This window comes from Macrotis lagotis, chromosome 1 (assembly GCF_037893015.1).
Source record: "Macrotis lagotis isolate mMagLag1 chromosome 1, bilby.v1.9.chrom.fasta, whole genome shotgun sequence".
In the NCBI taxonomy this organism is placed as follows: Eukaryota; Metazoa; Chordata; class Mammalia; order Peramelemorphia; family Peramelidae; genus Macrotis; species Macrotis lagotis.
Window position 1 is genome coordinate 21,509,877 of NC_133658.1, and position 23,555 is coordinate 21,533,431.

The 23,555-nt window shown below is 43.7% G+C and overlaps 1 protein-coding gene across 6 annotated transcripts in view; it reads left to right on the plus strand.

Annotated features, from left to right (window-relative positions):
* The window catches only part of SFXN5 (sideroflexin 5), a 202,274-nt gene that overhangs the window by 114,021 nt on the left and 64,698 nt on the right, over nt 1-23,555 (plus strand). For 5 of the 6 annotated variants that reach the window (XR_012470449.1, XM_074195629.1, XM_074195647.1 and 2 more), the window contains 2 exons: nt 345-435; nt 21,099-21,214. Coding sequence is in view for 5 of the 6 variants with exons in the window: in XM_074195629.1 (XP_074051730.1) it covers nt 345-435; nt 21,099-21,214 (207 nt within the window). In the remaining variant the exon portion in view is untranslated. The remainder of the gene's footprint in view (nt 1-344; nt 436-21,098; nt 21,215-23,555) is intronic. The other variant, XM_074195666.1, reaches the window with a different exon arrangement.

The following is a 23,555-nucleotide window of genomic DNA, read 5'->3' on the forward strand; positions in this document are numbered from 1 at the left end:
TACCTCAGGCCTGTCCAGGAAAAAGCACTGGACCCTAACTTCATCAAATGAAGAGATAGCAGGGGAAGGAGTGAATTGTGGAAACATTTCAGAAGATAATGTCCAGTTTCCCTGAGCCTCCTCCCAGGAACACACTCCTTCCCACCCATCCCCTGACCCGGGCAGGAGCAGGGAGGGGTGAGTGGGAAGCAGCTGGGACTTTTGGGCCAGCCTGAGTTTGTGGCAGGAGAGAAGGACCTGCTCTTAGTCCTGGGCCTTCCTCTCCACCTCCCCACCCAATGAGTCCATAATGTTTCACTGAGGTGACTCTCTCCTCTGAATGTGTACTCTCTCCCCTTTCCCAGGTGGGCCTTAATGCTCTGGTCCAAAGAGCTAACAAGTTCAGTCCAGCCACCCGCCTTCTCATCCAGAGGTTCGTGCCCTTTCCGGCTGTAGGTAAGAGAGCTTCGTGTGTTTGTGTGTGTCGGTGTCTGTGTCTGTGTCTGTGTCTGTGTGTGTATATATATGTTATCTTTATGTGTGTGTGTGTGTGTGTGCAAATGTGAGCTTGTCTATGTATGTGTGTATCGTGAGGGTGCATGGGTGAGTCTGGATATGTGTGTGGATGAATGGGTGTGTCTGTGTGCATCTATGTATTGTGAGTGTGTGTATGTATGGGTGAAATATGAGTGTGTCTGTGTATATGTGTATTGTGTGTGTGAGGGTATGTGCGTATTGTGAGGGTGCAGGTGAATGTGTGTCTATGTGTATATGTGTCAGTGTGTCTAAGAGTATGGGTGTGTTTGAGTGTGTCTGTGCATATATAGGTGTATATGTGAGTGTAAATGAGGATCGCCTATGTGAGTGTGTATAAATGTGACTGGGAGTGTGTCTGTGTGTGAATGTGTATAGGTATGAGAATGAGGATGTGTATGTCTCTAAGAGTGTGTGTGTGTGTGTGTGTGTCTGTGTCTGTGTCTGTGAGTGTGTGCATGTTTGGGACCCCATCCATCCTGGGCTTCTCCTGATAGAAGGAGAGCTGCTGCACAAGGTGATGAGGGGATGTCCCAAAGGACCCCCAGCCTCCAAAGGATCTCCAATTAGCCCACCCTTTAATGGATCTGGGCTCTCGTCCCCAAGGTTGACATCATGGCTAGAGTATGGGACCTAGAGTCGAGGAGGCTGGATTTGAATCCTGCCTCCAGTACTTCCTCACCATGTGACTGGGTCACTGAACCACTGTGAGACTCAGTTTCCTTATCTGTAAAATGTGGATGATGATGATGATGATGATGATGATGATACCTTCCAGGGTTGTTGTCTCATTTCTAAATGAGATAATATCTGTAAACTGCTTAGTCTCAACTCTTCTCCACCCCTCCCCTTGAGGTTCTTCTCCCTGCCCCCCACTTCCTTTCTTCTTTTTCAGTGGGATCAGAGAGCTGTCCCAAGGTCATTTTTACTCTTCTGCCAGACCTGATACAAACCATTTAGTTCCTGACTCCAGTCTCTCCTTATGGAATAACTAAGACCTGGGTTCATCCCATCATAGCACTCTACCTACAATGACTTGTCCAAGGTCTTGTGGCTAGTGAGTGGTAGGGCCACATCTCAAACTCATGTCTCTGCATTGTAAAGTTGGGTGTTCTTTCTCCTAGGGATCCCACGAAAGGAGCCAGGTCTGCTGCCTGGTACTCAGATGCTTTGAAGAGATCATATGTCTTCTCCTTGGCAGTTAAGTCCAAGGGAAAGACCCAGGAGGCAGGAAATTTGGGGTGCCATTTCTGGATCTCCTAGTACCTCAGGTCTCTCGTTAGTTATAAAATTTGGAGCATGGGACTTCAGAGAACATCTAATCCAACCCCTCTTGTTTGGAATAGGAGGCCCAAAGACCTATATGACTTACCCAGTCACCCAGGTTGTGAGTGATTTGAACCCAGACCCTCTGATTGAAGGCTGTGCTACTTCCTTCTGCCTTCTCCTCCACTTCACACTCAGTCATGTTTGGAGGAGAAAGAGGAGGGCATGAAAGTAAATATAGGGGCTTGCTAGGATTATTATTCTTCCACAGCCCCCCCCTTTGTTCCCTTCTACTTGTCAATAGGCTAATGAACTCCAAGGACTAATCACAAGGCCAGATCCTCAGATGACCCAGATAATTGCTGTGGCAACGCCACACATTTAATGAAGTCTCCTGCTATTTTGGGAGTGGGCCATTGAAGGAATTACTCTTTAGGGCTGGATTCGTTATGGGGCCTAATTGAGTTAACCCTGTGCTCTTCCAGTCATTTGGATTTATGGGCCACAGCGAACACAAAGAGGGGACAGCCCACAACTGCCCTGTACTGGCTCTGGCTGTGACAATGAGGCAGAGATTGAATCTCGATTTCTGGAAATGGGTTCAACCTCAGGCTTGAAATGGAGGGGGGGAGGGTATATTAACCCGGCCCCCACCATCCAGATGGCTGCTAGACCAGAAATTCTTCAGCTCCCTCCCCAAAATGGCATAAAAGGGAGAAGGGAAGAGAGAAGGTATTTATATAGAGCCTACTGTATACTTTACAAATATCTCATTTGTTCCACAGAACAGTTTTGAAAGGTAGCTGCTGTTTTTAACCCCATTTTATTGATGAGAAATCTGAGGCAAGTGGTTAAGCGATTGCTCCAGTTTTACAAGGTTAGCCAAGTATGGGAGGCTGGATTTGGAGTCAGGTCTTCCTGCCTCCAGGACCACTGTTCTACTTTTCCAAATGGGCCACAGTAGATTTCTAGATTTCAATACTGACTACTCCTGCAGTCACCATCCATGATACCGACAAGGAGACAGTGTCATACATTCAACCAACAAGTATTTATTAAGCACCTTCTGTATACCACATGCCTCACTAAGCCCTGAACATACTAAGAAAGACAAAAGCAATCTTTATCCTCAGAGAGATCACAATCAGATGAGGACAGCCTGTGTATATGTAATTGTGGCTTTGCCCTACATTACTTGTGTGACCTTGGACATAATAGTGAAGGTTTGCATTTATATACCCCATTATGGTTGGCAAGGTGCTTTGTGTACTCAGAAGCCATAATGATCTTCCTGAAGCACATGTCTGACCAAGTTACTTTTTAATAAACTCCATTGGCTCCCTATTACCTCTGGGGTCAAATAAGAAATTCTGTTGGGCTTTTAAATGCTTTCATAACCTGGCCCCTTCCCAGATTTCCAGTTTTCTTACCTTACTCTGTAGCACAGACTCTGTGATCCAGGGACATTGGCATTCTTGATACTTCATCTGTGTTTCTCCAGACCTTTTCCTAGTCCCCCTATGCTTAGTGTTCTTCCTCCTCACTTCCCCTTCTCAGCTTAGCTAGATTCCTTTCAGAATCAGTTCAAAGCCTGTCTTCTGTAAGAGGTCTTTTCCAGTCCCCTCGGATGCTAAGTGATTTTTTCTGAGATGATCTGGGATGGCAGTGGCCATGATGATGAGCCACAGATGGGCTCTGACTCCATACTAGGGCACCTCGGTGTGTGTGTGTGTGTGTGTGTGTGTGTGTGTGTGTGTCTGTGTGTCTGTGTGTCTGTGTCTGTGTCTGTGTGTGTGTATCACATTGTAACTATATAGGTTACACTGTAACTACTTCTAACAGCAGTAGAGATATATGTTACACTGTAGCTCTATAGATACACACATTCTATATTGTAACAATATCTTTGCTGTAACCATATCGCACACTGATACCATCTATATGTTACATTGTAACTATTCATTAGTCTTCAGTTTTCCAGGTTACACTGTAATTATTTGTAGCACATTCTAGATATGTGTCACTTTGTAGCTATATAATATAAACTATATGCATGTTATATTGTAACGCTATATTTATTCTAGGCCTTGCATACATGCTATCTGTATGTTGAATTGTAACTATTCACAGCATACTTTAGGTATGTATGTTACATAGTATCGCCATGTATCTATTATGCTGTAGCTATGGTTTATTGTTGCTATCTTTATGCTACATTGTATCTCTATGAGGGCTCCCTGAACCTAGTAAGTTGCACGTGATCTCTCCCCGGGAATGAATTCCTTGAGGGCAAAGTTCTCCTGTTTTGCATTTCTTTATATCCTGCCTCTTTGCACGGTGTCACCCACATAGTGACTGTTTAACCGATTTGTGTTGACTAATTGATATTTACAGCCCCCCCCAGAGTAGGTGCTATTGTTCTCTCCATTTTACAGGTGAGGAAACCAAGGCAGTCAGCAGTTAAGGGACCCACCCAGGGTAAAACAGCTAGTAAGTCTGAGGAAAAATTTGATCTCGGAGTCCAAGCCTAGTAGCACTCTCTAGACACAGAAGCACTCACTAAGTCTTTCTGGATCTCACTTTCTTCAGCCATGAAAGGGGAGTTGGGCAAAGTTGACTTCTAAAGCTATGATGTTTAGTAAATAAAAATATAATTGCAAGATAATTTGGAGAATAAGTCCTAAAGCTGGGTTTGGAAGGGAAGAGAGAAAAGGGGAATGACTCCTTGGGTTGAGCTTTGAAAGAAAGGATTCTCTTTGAATTGAGCTTTAGAATTGAAGCTTCTTTGCTTTCTTTTCTTCAATCACTCTCTCTCAGTGATCACTCATCGGTTCACACAACAAAATCCAATGGTGGAAGCTTAGTTTCAGAGTCTGGATTGACTGTAGAATGCTGGGTTTTTTCCTCCCTCAACAGACCTCAAAAGAACAAAGTCCTCTCTGACTGTGTTAGGCCTGGCCCCATGGCCTGCATTCCCAACACCTGAAATGACTCCTAGGCTTTCTAATTGCCAACTCCTCTCTCTATTTCCTTTTGGATTCTGGATGACTCTACCTCCTGCTTCTACCTTGATTAATTCTGCCTTAAATTTCTTTCTTCCCTCAGATATTTGTGTTCAAACTATCCATCTCCTAGGTTATACTACTTCCTAATGAAAAACATAGACCCATCTCCAGACTGTCAGGATAGAGGAGGAGAGGCATAAAGAGCCTCAGAGATCAGACATTTTTAAATCTCAGTTTCTTCATCTGTCATTTGATAGTGATAATACCTGCCCTTCCTACTTCTGGGACCTTGGTGAGGATTCAGTGATAGAACTTTGCAAAAATACACAATGTCAGAATTTTACCCTTGGAAGAATTCTCCCTTTGATGGGAGATAATATGGCCCTTTCCTCAGGGAGTCCCTGGTCTGATGGATGAGATGCTGACCCTGCATCCAAGAATCTTCAGTCTGAAGTGGGGTGACACAGCAACTCCTGATCTAATTAGACAACAGGCACTGCCATTAGGGAACCACTGGTATGAAGGGGGCAAGTCAAGTCCCCCACTATATCATAGGAAAGATTGTCATGATTCCTCTTGCCCATTCATCCAATGAGTGGTGAGTGGTGAGTGGGCTGTTCCAGTTGATCTCTCCCAAGTCTATGACTTTGATATTGCTTAGAGTCCTCTGTGTCCTTCCACCCCCAGGAGGCTCATCACAGAAATGGCAGCCCCTCTTCGAGGAGTTCATGGTGTGAGGCCAACTCTCAGCCAACACTGGGGTGGGGTGCAGCATTAGATCAGGCTCCTTGGGTGTTCTGATTGGCCTACAAGGTTGGGACTCCCAGGCCCTACAGGGCTGGAACCTTAGCACCTGAGGGATTCCAAATCTAGGACTAGAAGGACCATTGAGGTCACTGAAGCCAGCCTCTTAATTTTTCAATGGAGGAAACTGAGTCCCAGAAAAGGTTAATGACCTGCTTAGGGTAACCTGGAATTTGGACACTGATCCTCAGATTCTGGATTTCTTCTTTGCTCCTTTCACTGAACTTTGTAGGGTATCTCTCCATTAGGGAGAATCCCCTTGAGAAACTCCCCTACTTTAATGGGGGAGATGGCACTCTACCCCAGAGAATATCCAATGTGATGATGAAACCATAGCATTCTCTCAAGGAGCTTCTAGCCTGGTGTGTGTGTGTGTGTGTGTGTGTGTGTGTGTGTGTCTGTGTGTGTGTTTATGTTTATATTCATAGATATGTTATGAATATTCTCTTAAAAATTTTATTGATTGGGGCAGCTTGGTGTCACAGTGGGTAGATCACTGACCCTAGAGTCAGGAGGACCTGAGTTCAAATGTGACCTCAGTCAATAATAATTACCTAGTGGTGTGACCTTGGACAAGTCATTTGACCCCAAAGCCAACCCCCCCAACAAAAAAAGCTATTGACACCTTTGTTCCCCCATCCATAACAATTAAATATAGTTAAATAAAACCATGGGCAGCTAGGTGATATAGTAGATAGAGCAAAGGTTTTGGGGTCAGGAGAAGCTGATTTCAACTTCGACTTCAGACTTCCTATCTGTGTCCCCAAACAAGTTACTTAACCCTGTTTGCTCAGTTTCCCCATCTGTACAATGATCTGGAGAAGGAAATGGCAAACCACCTTAGTATCTTTGCCAAGAAAACCCCAATGGGATCATGAAGAGTCATATACAGCTGAAAACAAAACAATAAAACAAGTACAACCATCTCATAAAACCCATTCTCCACCAAGTAGTCCCTCACCTCTCTGCTGAGAAGGAAGATACATCTATTTTCTGATCAGTCTTTCAACTCATAGTGGGAAAAATATTTTAAACTTATATAACAATTTATACTTTGGGGAAACCTTATTAATAATTTATTAATAAATATAAATGTCCTTGTTAGGGAAGTTAATATTCCCTGAAACTAAGATGAGAATTATCCTCCCCAATTCTTCAGTTATGGAAACTGAGATTCAAGAATTTTTCCTGGTTAGTGATTGACAAAGCCGGACTGCTCAAACCCAAGGCCACCAGCCTTTCCACTACCACCATACTGTTTCCTCTTTATTTTTCAAATAAAGTCAAGGAGTCTAGTTATCATGGAACTACAATTTGGCAAGACCTCTAAGATTAATCAGTCTAGCCTCAATTCAAAACCCAAATCCCATCTACAACATTCCCACTAGGCAGACTAGCCTCTTGGTGACCTGATGCCAATTTCTTTCATTTGGGGTCAATTTTAGTGGTTAGAAAGCTTTTTTTCTTTACTTGAGTAGAAAATCTACCTCTCTAGCTTCACATCCCCACTTCCCACACTTTGGGGAGCTCTAGTCCCTTGGGTCCACTTTGGTCCTAGTTCTAATCCTTTGGGATCAAGAAGAAAAGTCTTCTAATAAAAATAATAATAAAGGATATTTGTATAGCTTCTCAAATTCAAGCTTTGTAAATCACTTTCTATACAAACTATCCTTTGATTCTTACAACAAGCTGTGGTCAATATTGATTATATCATCATCATCATCATCACCACCACCATCATTATTATGCCTATTTTACAGATGAGGAAATTGAGGTTCCAAGGGACTTGCCCTTGGTCAGACAACTAGTAAGTTTTGGAGATGGAATATGAATCTTGGCCCTCAGTTCTTTTCCCCACTGTCCCACACTGATTTCCTCTGTTGTCCCTCTATTCTCCTCCTCCTCCCCCACCCCACCCCCATTCTTCTCTTCTTCAAGTCTTTCAACCAGTCAGACAGACAATACAATTAAATTACCTACTATCTACTAAGCCCCGTGTTAAGGTCTGTGGATACAAAGAAAGGCAAAAGTTAAGTCTCTTCTCTCAAGAAACCCCCAGCCAAGTGGGAGAGTCAACCATCAGATACCACACACAAATAAGCTGGAGAAGGTTGAGTTTTATCAGGGACTTGAGGGAAGCCACAGCACTCCAAATGGGGCTTGATCAGAGCAGACTGCTTTCCGTAGTTACTTTAGTTAGTCAGTGTACAATGGGAATTAGCTTTTGGGGGGCTCCATACTATTGAAGACTCATTAAGAGCATCCCCAGAGCATGAGATCTTTACACTCATTCTGCTTTCTAAATGCACCTCTATCATCTTTCCTTGAATAATTGATTTTTTGAGTCTGTCTAGCTGCAGAACTTTACATTTCTCCCTGAGAAATTTCATCTCCTTAGTGTTAGCTCTAAGTTTGAACCTGTAACTATGTTTTATTGAGTTAACCCCTGGATTTTACACCATATCTGATAAACTGAGGGCAGACCTCTTATTGTTTCATGGAGAAAGCTAGCAACTGGAAGGAAGTCCAGTAGACCCCATCTTGTTCATTAAAAAAATAAATATTTGAGAGACCAGAGTAGGATACAATAAGCAGCTCAGGGGTGTAAAGGAGAGAACAGTACACATTGTATCTGGAGTCAAGAAGACCAGTGTTCAGACACTTACCAACTACATGAACCTAGACAAGCAGTTTAACCTGTCTGCCTCAGTTTACTCATCCATAAAATGGAGATAATAATAGCACCCACCTCTCAGGGTTGTAGTGAAGACCAAATGAGAAAATGTCTCTAAAGTACTTTTTTCATCAGCCATTATTACTGTTCTGCTAACCCTTCCCTTTCCCCCCCTCCCCTAAGATCCCTTAACAACCAACTTCTGAGCAGTATTTTGAGCCATAGAGTATTGATGCAAGTGGGAAATCTTGGTTATTGGAGGTTTCTATTTTTACAGGAGGTGTATGTGTGTGTGTGTGAGAGAGAGAGAGGGAGGGAGGGAGAGAGAGAGAGAGAGAGGAGAGAGAGAGAGAGAGAGAGAGAGAGAGAGAGAGAGAGAGAGAGAGAGAGATGGAAAGAGAGCTTGCTGGCAACAGAACTGATTAGGGACCCATAATTAATTTGTTTAGGCCTTAATTAATTCTCCAGTTCTTTCTTATTTGTGGCCTGTCATGCCTAATTGTGTGTAGAGCCTTGTGGTTGATGAAGAGTTGGAATGAATGGTTGGGGGACCCAGGCAAATAGGTTAATGAAAGGTCAGGGTCTCCCCATGTAGCACATGGTAGAAAGAGATGAAGGAAACAACTATCTCACTGCCCCCCCTTCTCCCCATGCCCTCCCCAGCCTCCTGATATTGTTCCATTGGCCTCCATTAGGTGAGGGAATGCTAGGAGATTCCCTGAGGCCCAGATCCCTAAGACAAGACAATGGAAGGGGCATCTGTGGGGTCAGCAATGAGAAAAAGGTTTGTGGAAGTCAGAGGTAAACAAAGGTACCCCCCAACTAGGTTCAGCCTGCAATGCCTTAGTGTGTAAGCATGTGAAAAGAGAGAGGGAGGAGAGGGAAGGAAAGAGAGATAAGGGGAAAGAGTGAAAGGAGAAAGGAAGAAGAGATAAAGAAATGGATAGAGAAAAGGGGAAGAGAGAAGAAGGGGGGAAATTTAAAGAGAAAAGGGGAGAAAGAAAGAATAAGAAAAAGAAATGGGGAGAGAGTAAAAAGAAAAAAGGGAGCAAGAGAGTGGAGAAGGAGAGAAAAGCAGGAAAGGGAGTATAAGAGCAAAAATGGAGGTATCAGACTAACTAAAATGTCAGTCCTTTCTGTAAGGAGTGAACTGTTGGTGCTGAGCCCCACTTTGGGGTCTTAAATCCGGGGTCCACTATCATCTAGTTCTCTCCAATCCAAGGAAGTGCTTCCTCCTCTGGGCATTGAAGATACCCACTGCTTCCCCCAGGACTCCTAGACTTCATCATTGTTCAGGCAAAGGAATCATTGTTCTTGTTCAGTTTTCAGTCCAGACTGATACTTTGTGACTCCATTTGGAATTTTCTTGGCAAAAATACTGGAGTGTTTTGCCATTTTTCTGTTCAGGCTCATTTGGCAGATGAGGAAACTGAGGCAAACAGGGTGAAGTGACTTGCCCAGGATCACACAGTGAATAAGTATCTGAAACTGGTTTTTGAATTCAGGTCCTCCTGATTCTAGAGCCTTCTAGGCATTGTGTTGCCTAGTTGCCCTCAAACAAAATTGCCATCAACTTAACTGTTTCCATTGTTTGTATTAGGAGAAAAAAACTTTCATGTGTACCCAGAGACTATTAAATTTCAAAATTCTACTGCTAAGTCCAAAATGTTTATCAGTTGTGAAGAAGGGGTAGTCCTGGTGAAGTTTTATGAATTCAAGCTCATTTTCATTTCTTTTTGGGTTTTTTTTTTAGTTTTTTTTTTTTTTGCAAGGCAGTGGGGTTAAGTGACTTGCCAAGGCTACACAGCTAGGTAATTCTTAAGTGTCTGAGGCTGGATTTGAACTCAGGTCCTCCTGACTCCAGGGACGGTGCACCATCCACTGTGTCACCTAGCTGCCCTTCAAGTTCATTTTTTCTTTTAGGTTTTTGCAAGGCAAACAGGGTTAAGTGGCTTGCCCAAAGCCACACAGCTAGGTAATTATTAAATGTCTGAGACCGGATTTGGACCCAGGTACTTCTGACTCCAGGGCCGGTGCTTTATCCACTACGCCACCTAGCTGCCCCAACAGCCACCACCTTTAAGTAAATTACAATTCTATTGGGGGAGAGGACAAAAAATACAAAATATAGACATGTAAAAAATTCTACTGCTATATCCATCAGCCCATCATTCATTCATTCAATCAATCCATAAATATTTATTAGGCCCCTACTATGTGTCATATATTATGTTACAAAGGCAAAAGTGAAAATTTTTTTTAGAGCTTACAGAACGCTGTCCTTGGAAGGGGTCTGAGGGAGCCATAGCAGTATGATATTGATAAGAAATAGGCAGCATTTTACATGATCTCACTTGATCTTCCCAACTCTGTGAAGAATTATTATTATTATCTCTAATTTACAGAGGTGGGAACTGTGGCTCAGAGAGGTTCAGTGATTGGTCCACAGTGAGAGAGCCTCAGTTAGAGCTCATGACTTACCAGAATTGTCGATTTTGAGCTAGATCCCATGGAATCCAGGAACCTTTGCATTTTATAGATGAAGAAACTGAGGCAGAAAGAGGGTAAGTGGCTTGCTCAAGCTCACACAGCTAGGAAATGTCTGAGGTGGGATTTGAACCCAGATCTTCTTGACTCCAAGGCCATGTTCTTATCTCCTGCAATGATATCCTCAAATCCACGGTGACCTCTCTATATTATGACAGCTGTACTTTCAACAGATAAAACAACTTTCCATAGAACAAGTATGACCCAGGATGGCTGCTATCTTCTATGGCTCATTGGTCAATCAAAGAAGGAGAGCATTAAAGAGGGAAGGATATTAGGGGCCATTGTGTCACCTTATTTTACAATTGAGAAAACTGAGGCACTGGGGTCCTATGATTTGTCCAAGTTTGGGTGGCTAATAAGGGTCAGAACCAAACCTTCCTGAATCCATGCCCAACACTTTGGCTGACTTGCTGCAGCCCTATTGACCCCCATCATGCACCTCTCCATCACCTTTGAGGACAAGAAATGGCAAATTTCCATCAGGGCCCCATAGAAGCAAAATTCTTTGACTGTATTTGGCATGTGGCAGGGAGAGATCTAGAATAGTCAGGAAAGACTTCCTAGAGCTGGTGGACCTGGGGCTGGACCTTGAAGCATGACTAGGACCTGGGTGAACAGGGTAGGAATGATTACAGGAGTGAATCGGGAACTAGCCTAGACCACCACAATAGGCTGTATAGAGGGGGAATAAGCTTAGAGAGGTAGAGTGGGACTAGACCACACAAGACCTTGCTGGCCAGCTAGAAGAATTTGGCTTTAATCCTGTGGCAGGAGGGAGCCATGGAAGGTGGCTGAGCAGGAGCATTTTATTGGAAGTTCTGTTCAAAGAATATGGGAGTCATTTCATATAAAACCCGGTTGAAGAATAAAAATTTTAAGCCTCAAATTTCCAACCTCGGTTTTATGACACCTCAGTTATAAAACTCTAGAAATTGTCAAAAATTGTGGAGAAAGCCTATGTTGAAATCAAAGAAATATTAGAGGTTAGAGGCCCAAAGGTTAGGCATTCGTACCCTTGTATGACTTTTTTCAATAGACTCTCACATTGGTTATCTTACCTCATCTTCACACTAGAAACATCACAGTAAAGAGGCTGTGTGCCTCACTGGGTAGAGATTGCTCTTGGGAACTGGATGACTCGAGTTTGAATTGACCTGTGTGACCCTGAGCAAATACCTTAACCTCTCTGGGCAAGCTATGAGAAGCAAGCAAGCAAGCAGACAAAAGCCAGAATATGGACCCTGCCTTCAAAGAACAAACAATACAAGAGAAAGACATATACATGTGTGTTACATGCATGCACATGTGTACAGAATACAAATCACAACCTGGACCCGGCCTTCCAGGAACCTACCTTTGAAAGAGGAGACCTTGTACATGAGAACATATTCACAATACAAGAGAAAGACACAAACACACACATGTTTTGAGTATTATGATTACATGAATGTTTGTACAAAACATGCACCCAAACAGGAACACTGCATTCATAGAGCCTAGGTCTAAACTCATGTGCCTAAGTACACAGAGCCGATACAGGATAAAAACACACATGCATAGTATTTGTATTTATAATATGCCAACACTCTTCTAGTTGCAGCGTGCACACGTGTCACATACGTGCAAGGTGCACACCACACATGTGTCTGTTATGTAAGCATACAGATCACACAAGGCTGTATAAAAGAGGTATGTTATTTGTAGCATGGTTACACATGAAAATCACATGCATGCCACATATGCATTCTATAAGTAGACATACTCACACAGGGCTACAATGGGTCAGCACCATTCATGTTGCATTGTGCACGTGTGTCACATACATGCGAGGTATGCATGTTTAATGAGGATCTCCCAGTGGACAGCTGCCTCTGCCATGCAGGACAGTCCCCCCCCCCCAATGGGCCTAGAGAGCTGCCTGAAGTGACGTGATCAGCCCAGGTCTTCCGTACCATGAAGTCAGTTTGACTTAATCTACTTACCATAGAATTAATCTCTTTAGAGTGCTTCTCCACCCTTGCAGTAATCTGTCCATGTGAGTCATGGTTAGCTCCTTAGTAGAAAGGGCAAGAAGACTCTACATTTCCAAGATGTGGAACCTGAGGCCCTCCAGAGGCCAAATGACTGAACCAAGGTCACCCAGGAAACTGGTGGCAGAACCAGGCCAGGCCCCCTGGCCTCCCAAGCCCCAGCCCCTGAAGCACCCCCCCACGCCACCCCATGCTCTGCCAAGATTGGAGAGCCCCCACGCTGAACATCCGGTTTGATTTTGTTCCATTGAGCTTTGATGTGATGTGAGAACATCTGTAGCAGGCAGGAACATATTTCCCCCAGGACTTGACTCTAGGCTTGCTGCCGCAGGAACGGAGCCTCCCTCTCCTCGAGTCTGTGACATCTCTCAGCATCGCTGCACCAATGTCAGTTATGCCTGCTTTTTGAATGGTGTCAATCCGAGTTGAAAATGTGCCAGCTTTCTTAACATCCTCACTAACAGACTGCTTAATTAACCTGCTGATACTGTCAATAATGGAAGGCGCTGGTGCTGGAGAAGGAGGAAAGGGAGGGACACTTTTCTTTCTTCCTCTAACTGACTTGAGCTCGACAGCTCCTAAGGATTTCTTGGGTAGGACAATGGGGGATCTTCAAAGATGGGAGCAGTGGAGGCACCAATAGAACCTCCCGAGAGCTGCTCTGACGGGTAATAGTTTTGAGCCCCTGTACTGAGCTGGGCTCCCTGAGTTTCAGGCTGAGAATTTGAAGATACAAAAATGAAATGGTTCTGCCCTCATAGAATTTCCTTTATTAGGAAAAAACCAGCACGTATACAGTATAAATATTTGCAAGATATATATCGATAGGGGACAGTGGATAGAGCACCAGCCCTGGAGTCAGGAGGACCTAAATTCAAATCCAGCCTCAGACACTTAACAATTAACTACGTGTGTGACCTTGAGCAAGTCACTTAACTCCATTGCCTTGAAAACAAAGACCAAAAGAAAGACATCATCATCTCTCTAGAATATAACTCCTTATTTACAAGTTGTCTTTCCAGTTAAAATGGAAGCTGTCTTTGCCTTGTCTTCCATCTTCAGGACTCATCACAATGATGACATAAAGGAGTGATCTGGGAAAAGGCCAAGTCTTTCTCAAGTCTCTTTCCCATAGACTTTGGAAACTCTTTGCCACACCCTTTCTATGTACTACCAACCTCTCAGTGGTGTCTCCTCCCCCTATGTGACTGTGACCTGTGTCCTGCCCAAGTCTTGGAGAAGTGGTTTTGCTATTGCCCATCTAGAGACAGAATTGTCGACTGACAACATTGGAATCAGAGTATCCAAGTTAGAAGGGAGTTGAGTCCATGTGGCCTATTCATTGAATTGGAATTCTCTGGACAATGTATAGAGTGGAAATCACCAGAGGCAAAATATTTCCTACTTCACATAACTCTCAGAGCCTCAGTTTCCTCACCTGTAAAATGGAAAGAATAATCTCTGTCCCAGTGGGTTTCTGGGAGGACCAATAAAGGAATGTCAAGCTTTTTGCAAATCTTAGAAGTATCATATAAATGAGATCAATTATTATCCAGATTTTGCTTTCAAACCTCTTGACAAGCAGCCGACTATGTTCACAGGCTGCTCATTCTCCTTTGGGCCGTCTCTCATCATTAAGTTTTCCTGTCATCTAGTCCAAATCTGCTTCTTCCTCACTTCCTCCTTGCCTCCAATATGTCTCTTTAGGCCACATAGAATAAAGCTTATCCCTTTCTTACCCTTTTGGACCCTTCAGGTCCTTAACATCAGCTGTCCATGCCAGGCTGTGAACATCTCTTCTCCAGATATCCACTCTTCATGAGGGTGAATGGTGGTGTCACAGACAGAATCAGATAAATCAGAAGGAGTTACCAGTTGAAGGGGAAAGACACCATAAGCTTGACTTTGGATTCACTTTGAGATGTCAGTAGGTCATCTGAGTGACCTACTCACCCTAGTGATTTGTAGCAAAACCAGGATCTAAACCAAGACCTGACTCCCAATTTAGTGTCCTGTCCCCTACCTCCAAGGAGCCTTCCAATACACCCCCTTCCTGATGGATCTCTTTGGGGTTGGCAGTGGCAGAGGCCTTATTTTCCCTGACTTCCTCCCAGTCTCAGCACCAATCCTACCTTTGGCAAGAGGCCTTTCCCAGTTGCCTCTCTCCCTGGTGACTTCCTCTTTGAGATTACCTTCCATCTACTCTCCATCTCTCTAGAATATAACTCATTATTTACAAGTTGTCTTCCCAATTAAAAATGGAAGCTGTTTTTGCTTTGCCTTCTGTCTTCAAGATTCCTCACAATGATGAAGCATAGTAGTTTCATTTTAAAACCTTAAAAATTCTTTTCATGGACAAATTAAGAATCAAAGGGTAATCAAAAAACCCAGATTCTAACTGGCTTTGAAAGGCATCTCCTCGGTTTTTTTTTCAAAGGTAGCTCTCCCTTCCTAATCCCATTAGGTTTAGACTGGATTAGAATGGATCTAAATCTCATGAGCTCACTAGCTGCTTATGGAGCAAGAAACTTGAGCCTAGAACCTACTATAGGGGGAAGGGGAAAAGCTGTCCTGTGTATACCTGTCCATTGTTGGCCTTTGATGTAAGCCAGGATAATCCTCAAAGTGACTCTTCGAATAGGAAATACATCTTCCCAGACCTCCAGGGTTATTTGGGCTGCTTAGGGGGAGCCGTGACCCCATTGGCTTCCTCCACCTGTGTAAATTTCCACCCTTCTATACTGTCCCATCCTGGACCAGACTCATTCACGGCTTTGTGAGAATCCTCACTGAGTACATCTGACCCCCCCACTTCAGGGTCATACAGCCAGGATGAGCCAGAGGTTGAACTGGTCTTCTCAGCGCTGAAGCCTACAGAATAACCATTATATAATTCTGCCTTCCTATGGAACAAAGGTATTCAAGGGGGATTTTAACCACACACACACACACACACACACAAAACAGCTCTAGGTTAAGAAAGCCCTCTACTTCCTCTTGATCCATCCTGGGTCCATCATCCCCTGTAGTACTTGCCTAGGATGCACATAGAAATACAGCCCCCCCCCCCATATGCGGAGCCCAAAAGTAAGCTCCAGGCTACTGTTTCTTGCCCCACAATTAATTAGTGAGCTCATAAGATTCAGATTCATTCTTTTGCTTTAGGTGGGGTTTTTTTTTGTTTGTTTTGGCTAGGCAATGGGGTTAGGTGGCTTGCCCAGGGCCATACAGCCAGGTAATTATTAAGTCTCTGAGGTCAGATTTGAACTCTGGTACTCCTAACTCCAGGGCCGGTGCTCTATCCACTGCACCACCTAGCTGCCCCTAGATTCAGATTCATTCTAATCTAGTCTAAAATGAATGGGTTTAAGGGGGGGGTGAAGAGGAAATGATTTTCAAAGCCAGTTAGGATCTGTTTTTTGATTACCCATTGATACTTAATTTGTCCCCTTAAACAAAATTTTTTTGGCAAGGCAATAGGGTTAAGTGACTTGCCCAAAGTCACACAGCTAGGTAATTCTTAAGTGTCTGAGGCTGGATTTGAACTCAGGTGCTCCTGGCTCCAGGGCTGGTGTTCTATCCACTGTACTACCTAACCATGCCCCCCCCCAAACAATTTTTACCAAATTTTAATATGTACATTCAATGTGTGTGAAAAAGGAAAAAAAATTCCAGGAAAAGAGGCAAACTCAGTGAATAGATTTGGAATCAGGGAGACCTGGGTTCAGCTCTCACCTCTGAGGCTTACTGGTTGTGTGATCATGGGAAATACATAACCTCTCTGAACCTTGGACCACTAAAACCATACTATTAATGAGAATGCAATCATCTCAATGGGAGGAACTTCCACACTATCAATTCAGGCCCTTGATACAATGATGGTTGAATTTAGTAGGTGGCCCCATCCAGAGAAGGGCTGAATCTGTGTAGTTATTAACAGTATTGTAAAGCTTATCAAGATGAAATGTCATCCAAAGGATGGCGAATGGACCAGCAGAAGTATTGGGTTGGGAATTGCAGGATTTTGATCCCAGCTCTGTCACTTATGAGCTATGTAACCTTGGTCAAATCACTTCTCAATCTGGATCTCAGTTTAATCTTGTGTAAAACAATAGAATTTGACTACAAGGACTCTTGAGATCTCTTCCACCTCTTAAGTCTGGGATCCAGCCATTCTCATTTGAATTTGACAGTAACCGTGGACAGGGACTCATCATTGCAGAGAGAAACTGGGGAATTTGGAGACAAGAAGACTCTGCCAGGTTCATCCATCTCTCACATCACTAGATGTAATCATAAATATTATTTCTATTATAGGGAATAGGAAATTGAGGTTCAGACATTGGAAGAACTAGTCCATGGTGTGAAACCTAAAATTAAGAACCTTGAAATATAGGATTAAGATGACAAAACAGGAAAAAATATGGATCAGACAAGAAGTCACAGTGGTAACTAAGATACTTGAATGCCATTAGGGATCATATCAATATAGGTATTCCTGTCAGCAATATGAGGAACTCTTGGCCATGTTCTCCCACCAGATCCCCCAAGAGTCCATCCAAGGTGCTGGAGACCTTCCTGTGGTTCTCTTGTCCTGACACACCTGGGCTGATCATCTTCTATCTCTCACTTTTGCCACATGATCAACAGCCCATCTTTTTCATTCAGCCATTTGACAGCATTCTTGTTTTTGTTTTGTTTTTAGGATTTTTGCAAGGCATATGGGGTTAAGTGACTTGCCCAAGGCCACACAGCTAGGTAATTATTAAGTGACTGAGACCGGATTTGAACCCAGGTACTCCTGACTCCAAGGCTGGTGCTTTATCCACTACGCCACCTAGCCGCCCCTGACAGCATTCTTTACTTGAGTTTTTCACAATCCCATTTTTAGTTATGACTAACTCACATACACAGTTGGCCTCTCTCTGTCCTCTGATTGATCCTCTTGTTCAGTTATTCTGAGACTACACACACACACACACACACACACACACACAAAAACATGTGAGACACATGTACACAGATTCCCACAATGTACTTTAAAATTTAATCTGCATTATTAACATTCTTTCCTTCACTTTCATAAGTCTAGACAATTAACAGAACAATAAATCAAGCCCTGAATTGTAGCACTTGCCAATTTTTGAGGTGTAAATGCTCACACTGAAAATTTAACAGTCGGCTCTCTCCCGAGCCAGTCTGAGCTGGCTCCGATGGTTACCCACTTAGTGATGTGAGTAGCAGGCTGAGAACCCTTCTGCTTGCAACCCATGGACACATACCTAATGATGTTAGAAGTGGACCATGAGCCCAGGGCTTCCTTTCTCCAGATCCCTTCACTTCTTGGAACCTCGGTTTCTACTCCATCTTGTTGAGTGTTGAATGCTTTTTAAACCTTACATGGGCCTGGAGCCTTCCCTCTCTAAGAGCATCACCAGATCATAGAGCTAGAGATGGAAAAGCGACCTTAGAGATGATCTAGTCGCCCCCCCCCCCCATTGGGAAGTTAAGAAAACTGAATCCCAAAGGATGGCCTCAGAGCCACACAACTCTTAAGTGATGGAGCCCAGTTTCTAATTCAGAATCTCTGATACCAGATCCAGGGCTCTTTTCACCATTCCATGCTATTCTCCAACCTTCCTCTCGTTCACATTCCTGTGCCCATTTTCCCAAGGAGGCAGCCAAGGCCAGAAAAATGCGATGACTTACTCAGGGATGTAGTGAATCAAGGACAAATCTTTTCAGAATCTCCCCCATAGGACTGGGATCTTTCAGAAGTCAAGGGCTACATTCAATTTTGCTCTGCACTTTTAAATTATTTATTTTAAATTAAATTCCCATGTGAAAGCCAAGTTTCTTCTCTGCACCCTTCCCCCTTTCTCTCCTAGCATTCTCCCTCCTCCAGTCTGCCTGCTGCCCCTGCCAGGTGCTCAGAATAGCCCTGGGCCTGGTTGTTTCACTGGGTCCATGCTGCCAGCCCCTCCCTCACCTGGTCCAGCCTGGCCTCATGGACCCATCTTCTGCTCCCCAGATGTGAGCTCCCTGGAACTCCTTTCTCTTCCTCCCAACCCCCACCCGCTCCAGACTTCCAGAGCCTATGTATCTACCCATTCTCCTTCCTCCTCCCCTCCCCCACCATGCCATCCTCATCCTCATGCTGGCTCCCCAAACCCTTCATCTCCCCCCCCCCAGCAGAGGGAGTGTAAGCAGCAGGTGTTGATGCTAATCAGCATTCACAGTCGAGAACGGCATTAGCTCCCGGGCTCACACACTCCCCAAAATTAAACACTCATTATACAAAATTAATTGACATTAATTAGCAAAAATTAAAACTTTAAATGCTGTGGCAACGTGCTTTTTGGGGGGAGGGAGGAAAGGAGCAAGACCACTTGGTGTCTTTTGCTGGCCACCTCTTCATCACCCCCTCTTCCTCCTGCATTTGTTATTCCTGAGCAGGTTGGGGGGAGCCCAGCAGCCCAGCCGGTAGCTGGGGAGCTACCCAGATGAGGCCTGCTCTGCCCAGGTGGGGCAGACGCTGCCCCGTGAAGCAGATGGTGGTCCTTTCAGGACGTTTCACAGCTGACAATCTAAGGAAGCCTCCCAGTCCTCCTAGCCCCCCTCCCCTTCCACACCCCAGTCCCCCCATTTCCAGAAGCAAAGATAATTAAGGGATTGGGCACTATGGGTATCAGCTGCTCAAGCCCTTCTATGCTCTGGGGCTACACAGGAGAGCAGATCACAGGACTGGTACTTAGTAGGTGCTTATAGGACTTGTTAATCGATGGATCCCTAGTGATGGAGACCAGGACTGGCCAGCAGGAAGGTTCTAAAGCCAATCAATTCTGGTCCATCCTCCCATCTTTGAACCCAAGAGTCTTGTACCCATATGCTACTAACCTGTTACAGAGGAATGTATAGTGGAGAGTGGGTAGATTTGGAGGCCCCCAAACCTGAGTTCTGCTACTTCCTCCCATGTATATGACCCTTAGCAAGTGATTTCTCCTCTCTTTTAAAATTTTTAAAAATTTAATTATTAATTTTACAAGGCAATGGGTTTAAATGACTTGTCCAAGGTCACACAGCTACATTATTAAGTGGCTATGGCTGGATTTGAACTCAGGTCCTCCTGACTCCAGGGCTTTGTTTTATCCACTGCACCACCTAGCTGCCCCAATTTCTTCTCTCTTGAGGAAAATTTGTACTGGATGACCTCCAGGTTCCTTACCTACTCTAAAGGTGGGGTTTTCTGATTAATTATAATTATTATGATGATGATTATAAAAACAATACAGCTAAGAATTAGCTTGAATTAGGGCCTACATGCAAAAACTTTTACAAATTTCAAAGTATTTTATAAATGTTAGTGGTTGATAGATTCATACTCACTGAGGGTTTGCATGAGTACCAGGGTGGGAAAAGGGAAGATGGCAGATGGTGGGGGAATGGGGAACATGGATTCAAAAGACCCCTGTAAAGACCAGTGTAGGGCCCCAACTGAGGAGCTGCTGATTGATAGGGGAGTTACAGTGATGAGAGCCTGGGAAGGTGGCTTCATACTCTAGCTATGTCCTAGGAAGATCCTGGGGGTTGCTGGTGTGGGATCCTCAAGCCTGGTGTCTGTTTTGTCTCCCTTCTCTCAGCGAGATAATGTCCTGTCCCTTGCTCAAAGGACTCTTCAGTACCTTCAGTGCAGTTAGCATTTATTAGTAGTCCTATTATGCACTTGACCCTGTGCTAAAATGCTGTGGAAACAAAGAAAAGCAGAATGGAGTCCCTGACCTCAAAGAACTCCTATCTAACATCCCACGGCCAATGTATTAGAACTTGGGCTCGGGATTTATTCTGAATTGCCAACACATTGAGATTGGGCTGGTTTGGGGGATGGGTGGGCCAATCCTCTGATATTTTGAAGAATGCTAGGGATTCCAAAGGGCAGAGATGAGGTAGGAGGGCATTCTAGGTATGGGGAACAGCCTGAGCAATGGTGTGGAGGAAGGAAATGGCCTCCCAAGTTTGGGGAACAACAAGCAAACTGGTTGAGATGAAATTCACAGTTCATGATGGGATATAATATAGATTAGATCATTCTAGGGCTTAAAGTACCAAGCAGGGGAATTCCTCCCTCCCAGTTCTCTGAAGGCTGTAGAGGATTCTCAGTTGGGTTCTGATGGGGCCAGCTGCTGGTTATCAATGTCCCCTTTTACTTTCTCTTTCCCCTCACCCATCTACTTTTCTTCTCTGCTTTCCCCTACCCAGCAAGTGCCAATATCTGCAATGTGGTCCTGATGAGGCACAATGAATTGGAGGAAGGAATTGATGTCCTGGACAATGAGGGGAACATCGTGGGCTCCTCAAGAATTGCGGCCAGACATGTGAGTCCAGCTTCCAGGACCAGGGGGCTGGGGTGGGCAGGAACTAGCTCCTGGGCACTTTCACTTGCCTTTTTCTAAAAAAACCAGTCAGCATGTATTAAGTAAATCCTGTATGCAAGACTCTGGGTTAAGACCTGAAAAAGAAAATATTAGTCCTTACCCTCAAGAAGCTCACATTCTAATGGGTGAGACCACATGTAAATAGATGGGCACATATAAGACATGCACAGAATTATAGAAAGATAAGGGAAAAGAAAAGGTGTTCTTGCCCAGGTGACCTTGGGCAAGTCATTTACCTTTGGACTTCCCTTAGTTTTTCTGCAAAATGGGAGAGTTGGATTCATTGATCTCTTAGGTCTGTAGTGGGTATCTTATCCTGTGATCCCAAGGACAGGTATATTTTAAAAGGAGATGGCAAAGCACAGGTCATTGTGAAAGGAGTGAAGGGTGTTACAGGGGACTCCCTGGCCCTGAGGACACCGGACAGCTGGTAGGAGAAGTGGTCAAAAGAAGAACTGAAGATCATGCTGACAACCCTTGCCTTGCCTTGCTTTGTTTTACTCAACTTTAAAATGGACTAAATGACTTCAAAGGTCTTTTTCATGTCTAAATCTACGATCCTACGGCCCTGGCCTTTCCTCGCTGTGTCATGCCCCATCCTCTAGACCAGGGATTCTTAGCCTCCTTCACACCATAGCCCCATTTGGCAGTGTAGTGTGAAGCCAATAGACCCCCCTCCTCAAAATGGATACAAATAAATCCTTTCCCCTTTTCTTTGATCTCTTTGGAATACTGGCCTGGTAGTGGTACTGCTGGGTTAAAGAATATAGAGTTTTATAGTCCTTTGGACATAGTTCCACACTGTCCTCCAGAAAGACCAGACCAGTTCACAGGTCCACCATCAATGCATCAGGGTCCTTATTTTTCCACATTTCCTTCAGCATTTGTCATTTTCCTTTTCTGCCATTTTAGCCAATCTGATAGGTTTGTAAATGGTAGCTGAGATGTTTTAATGGGCATTTCTCTAATCAGTAGCAATTTAAACCTTTTGTTCATCTGACTATTGATGGCTTTGATTTCTCCTCTTGAAAACTGACTGTTCATATCCTCTGACCATTTATTGACTGGGAAAGGACTCTCATTTTAATAAACTTGGCTCAATTTCCTATATTTTTGAGAAATGAGGCTTGTATCAGAGAAACTTGCTGAAAAATTCCCCCCTTTCACCTCCCCTTCCCTGCCCTGCCCCCCTCCCAACTAGGTTTCTATTTGCCTTCTCATTTTGGCTACATGAATTTTGTGCAAAAGCTTTTACATCTCATATAATTAAAGTTATTCACTTTACTTTCTGTGACCCTCTCTACCTGTTGTTTGGCCACAAACTCCTGCCCTATCCACGGATCTGACATACTCCCCGAAGTTCCTTGTGATACCAACCTTCATATACAAATCATTTATCCACGTTGATCATATCACATGGTATATGGTGTGAGATATTGGTCTTTGCCTACTTTCTGCCAAACTGGTTTTCAATTTTCCTAGCAGTTTTTGTCAGAAGATGAGTTCTGACCCAAAAGCTTGGATCTTTGGGTTGACCAAACACTAGACTATTGTGATCCCTTATTTCTGCCTATTATTTAGTCCATTGATCCACCACTCTTTTTCAGAATGTTATTTTATTTTTTCCAATTATATACAAAGATAGTTTTCAGCATCATCTTTTTGTAAGATTTTGAGTTCCACATTTTTCTATCTCCCTCCCTCCCTTCCCTGCCCCATCCTCATGACAGCAAGTAATCTGATATAGGTTATAATGTACAACCATGTTTAACATGACCAATTTTTTTGAAGTAAGTACCAGGTTGTTTTCATGATTACCTCTTCGTAATATAATTTAAAATCTGGAGCTGCCAGACTACCTTCCTTCCCTTTTTTAATTGATTCCCTTGTTATGTTTGACCTTATGTTCTTCCAGATGAATTTTATTATTTTTCTAGCTCTAAAGTAATTCTTTGATAGTTTGATTAGTTTTACCACTGAATAAGTAAGTTAACAGGCAGAATTGCAGCAAATATTTATTAAGGGTTTGTAATGTGCTAATTGCTGGGGAAAAAAAAGAAAGGATAAATACAAAAATAGTCTCTGTCTTTTTCTTTTTGGCCAGGCAATGAGATTAAGTGACTTGCCCAAGGCCACACAGCTAGGTAATTATTAAGTGTCTGAGGCTGGACTTGAACTCCGGTATTCCTGACTCCAGGGCCAGTGCTCTATCCACTGTGCCACCCAGTCTCCCCAGAATAGTTTTTGTTTTCAAGGAACTTACATAACTCACTGGGGAGAC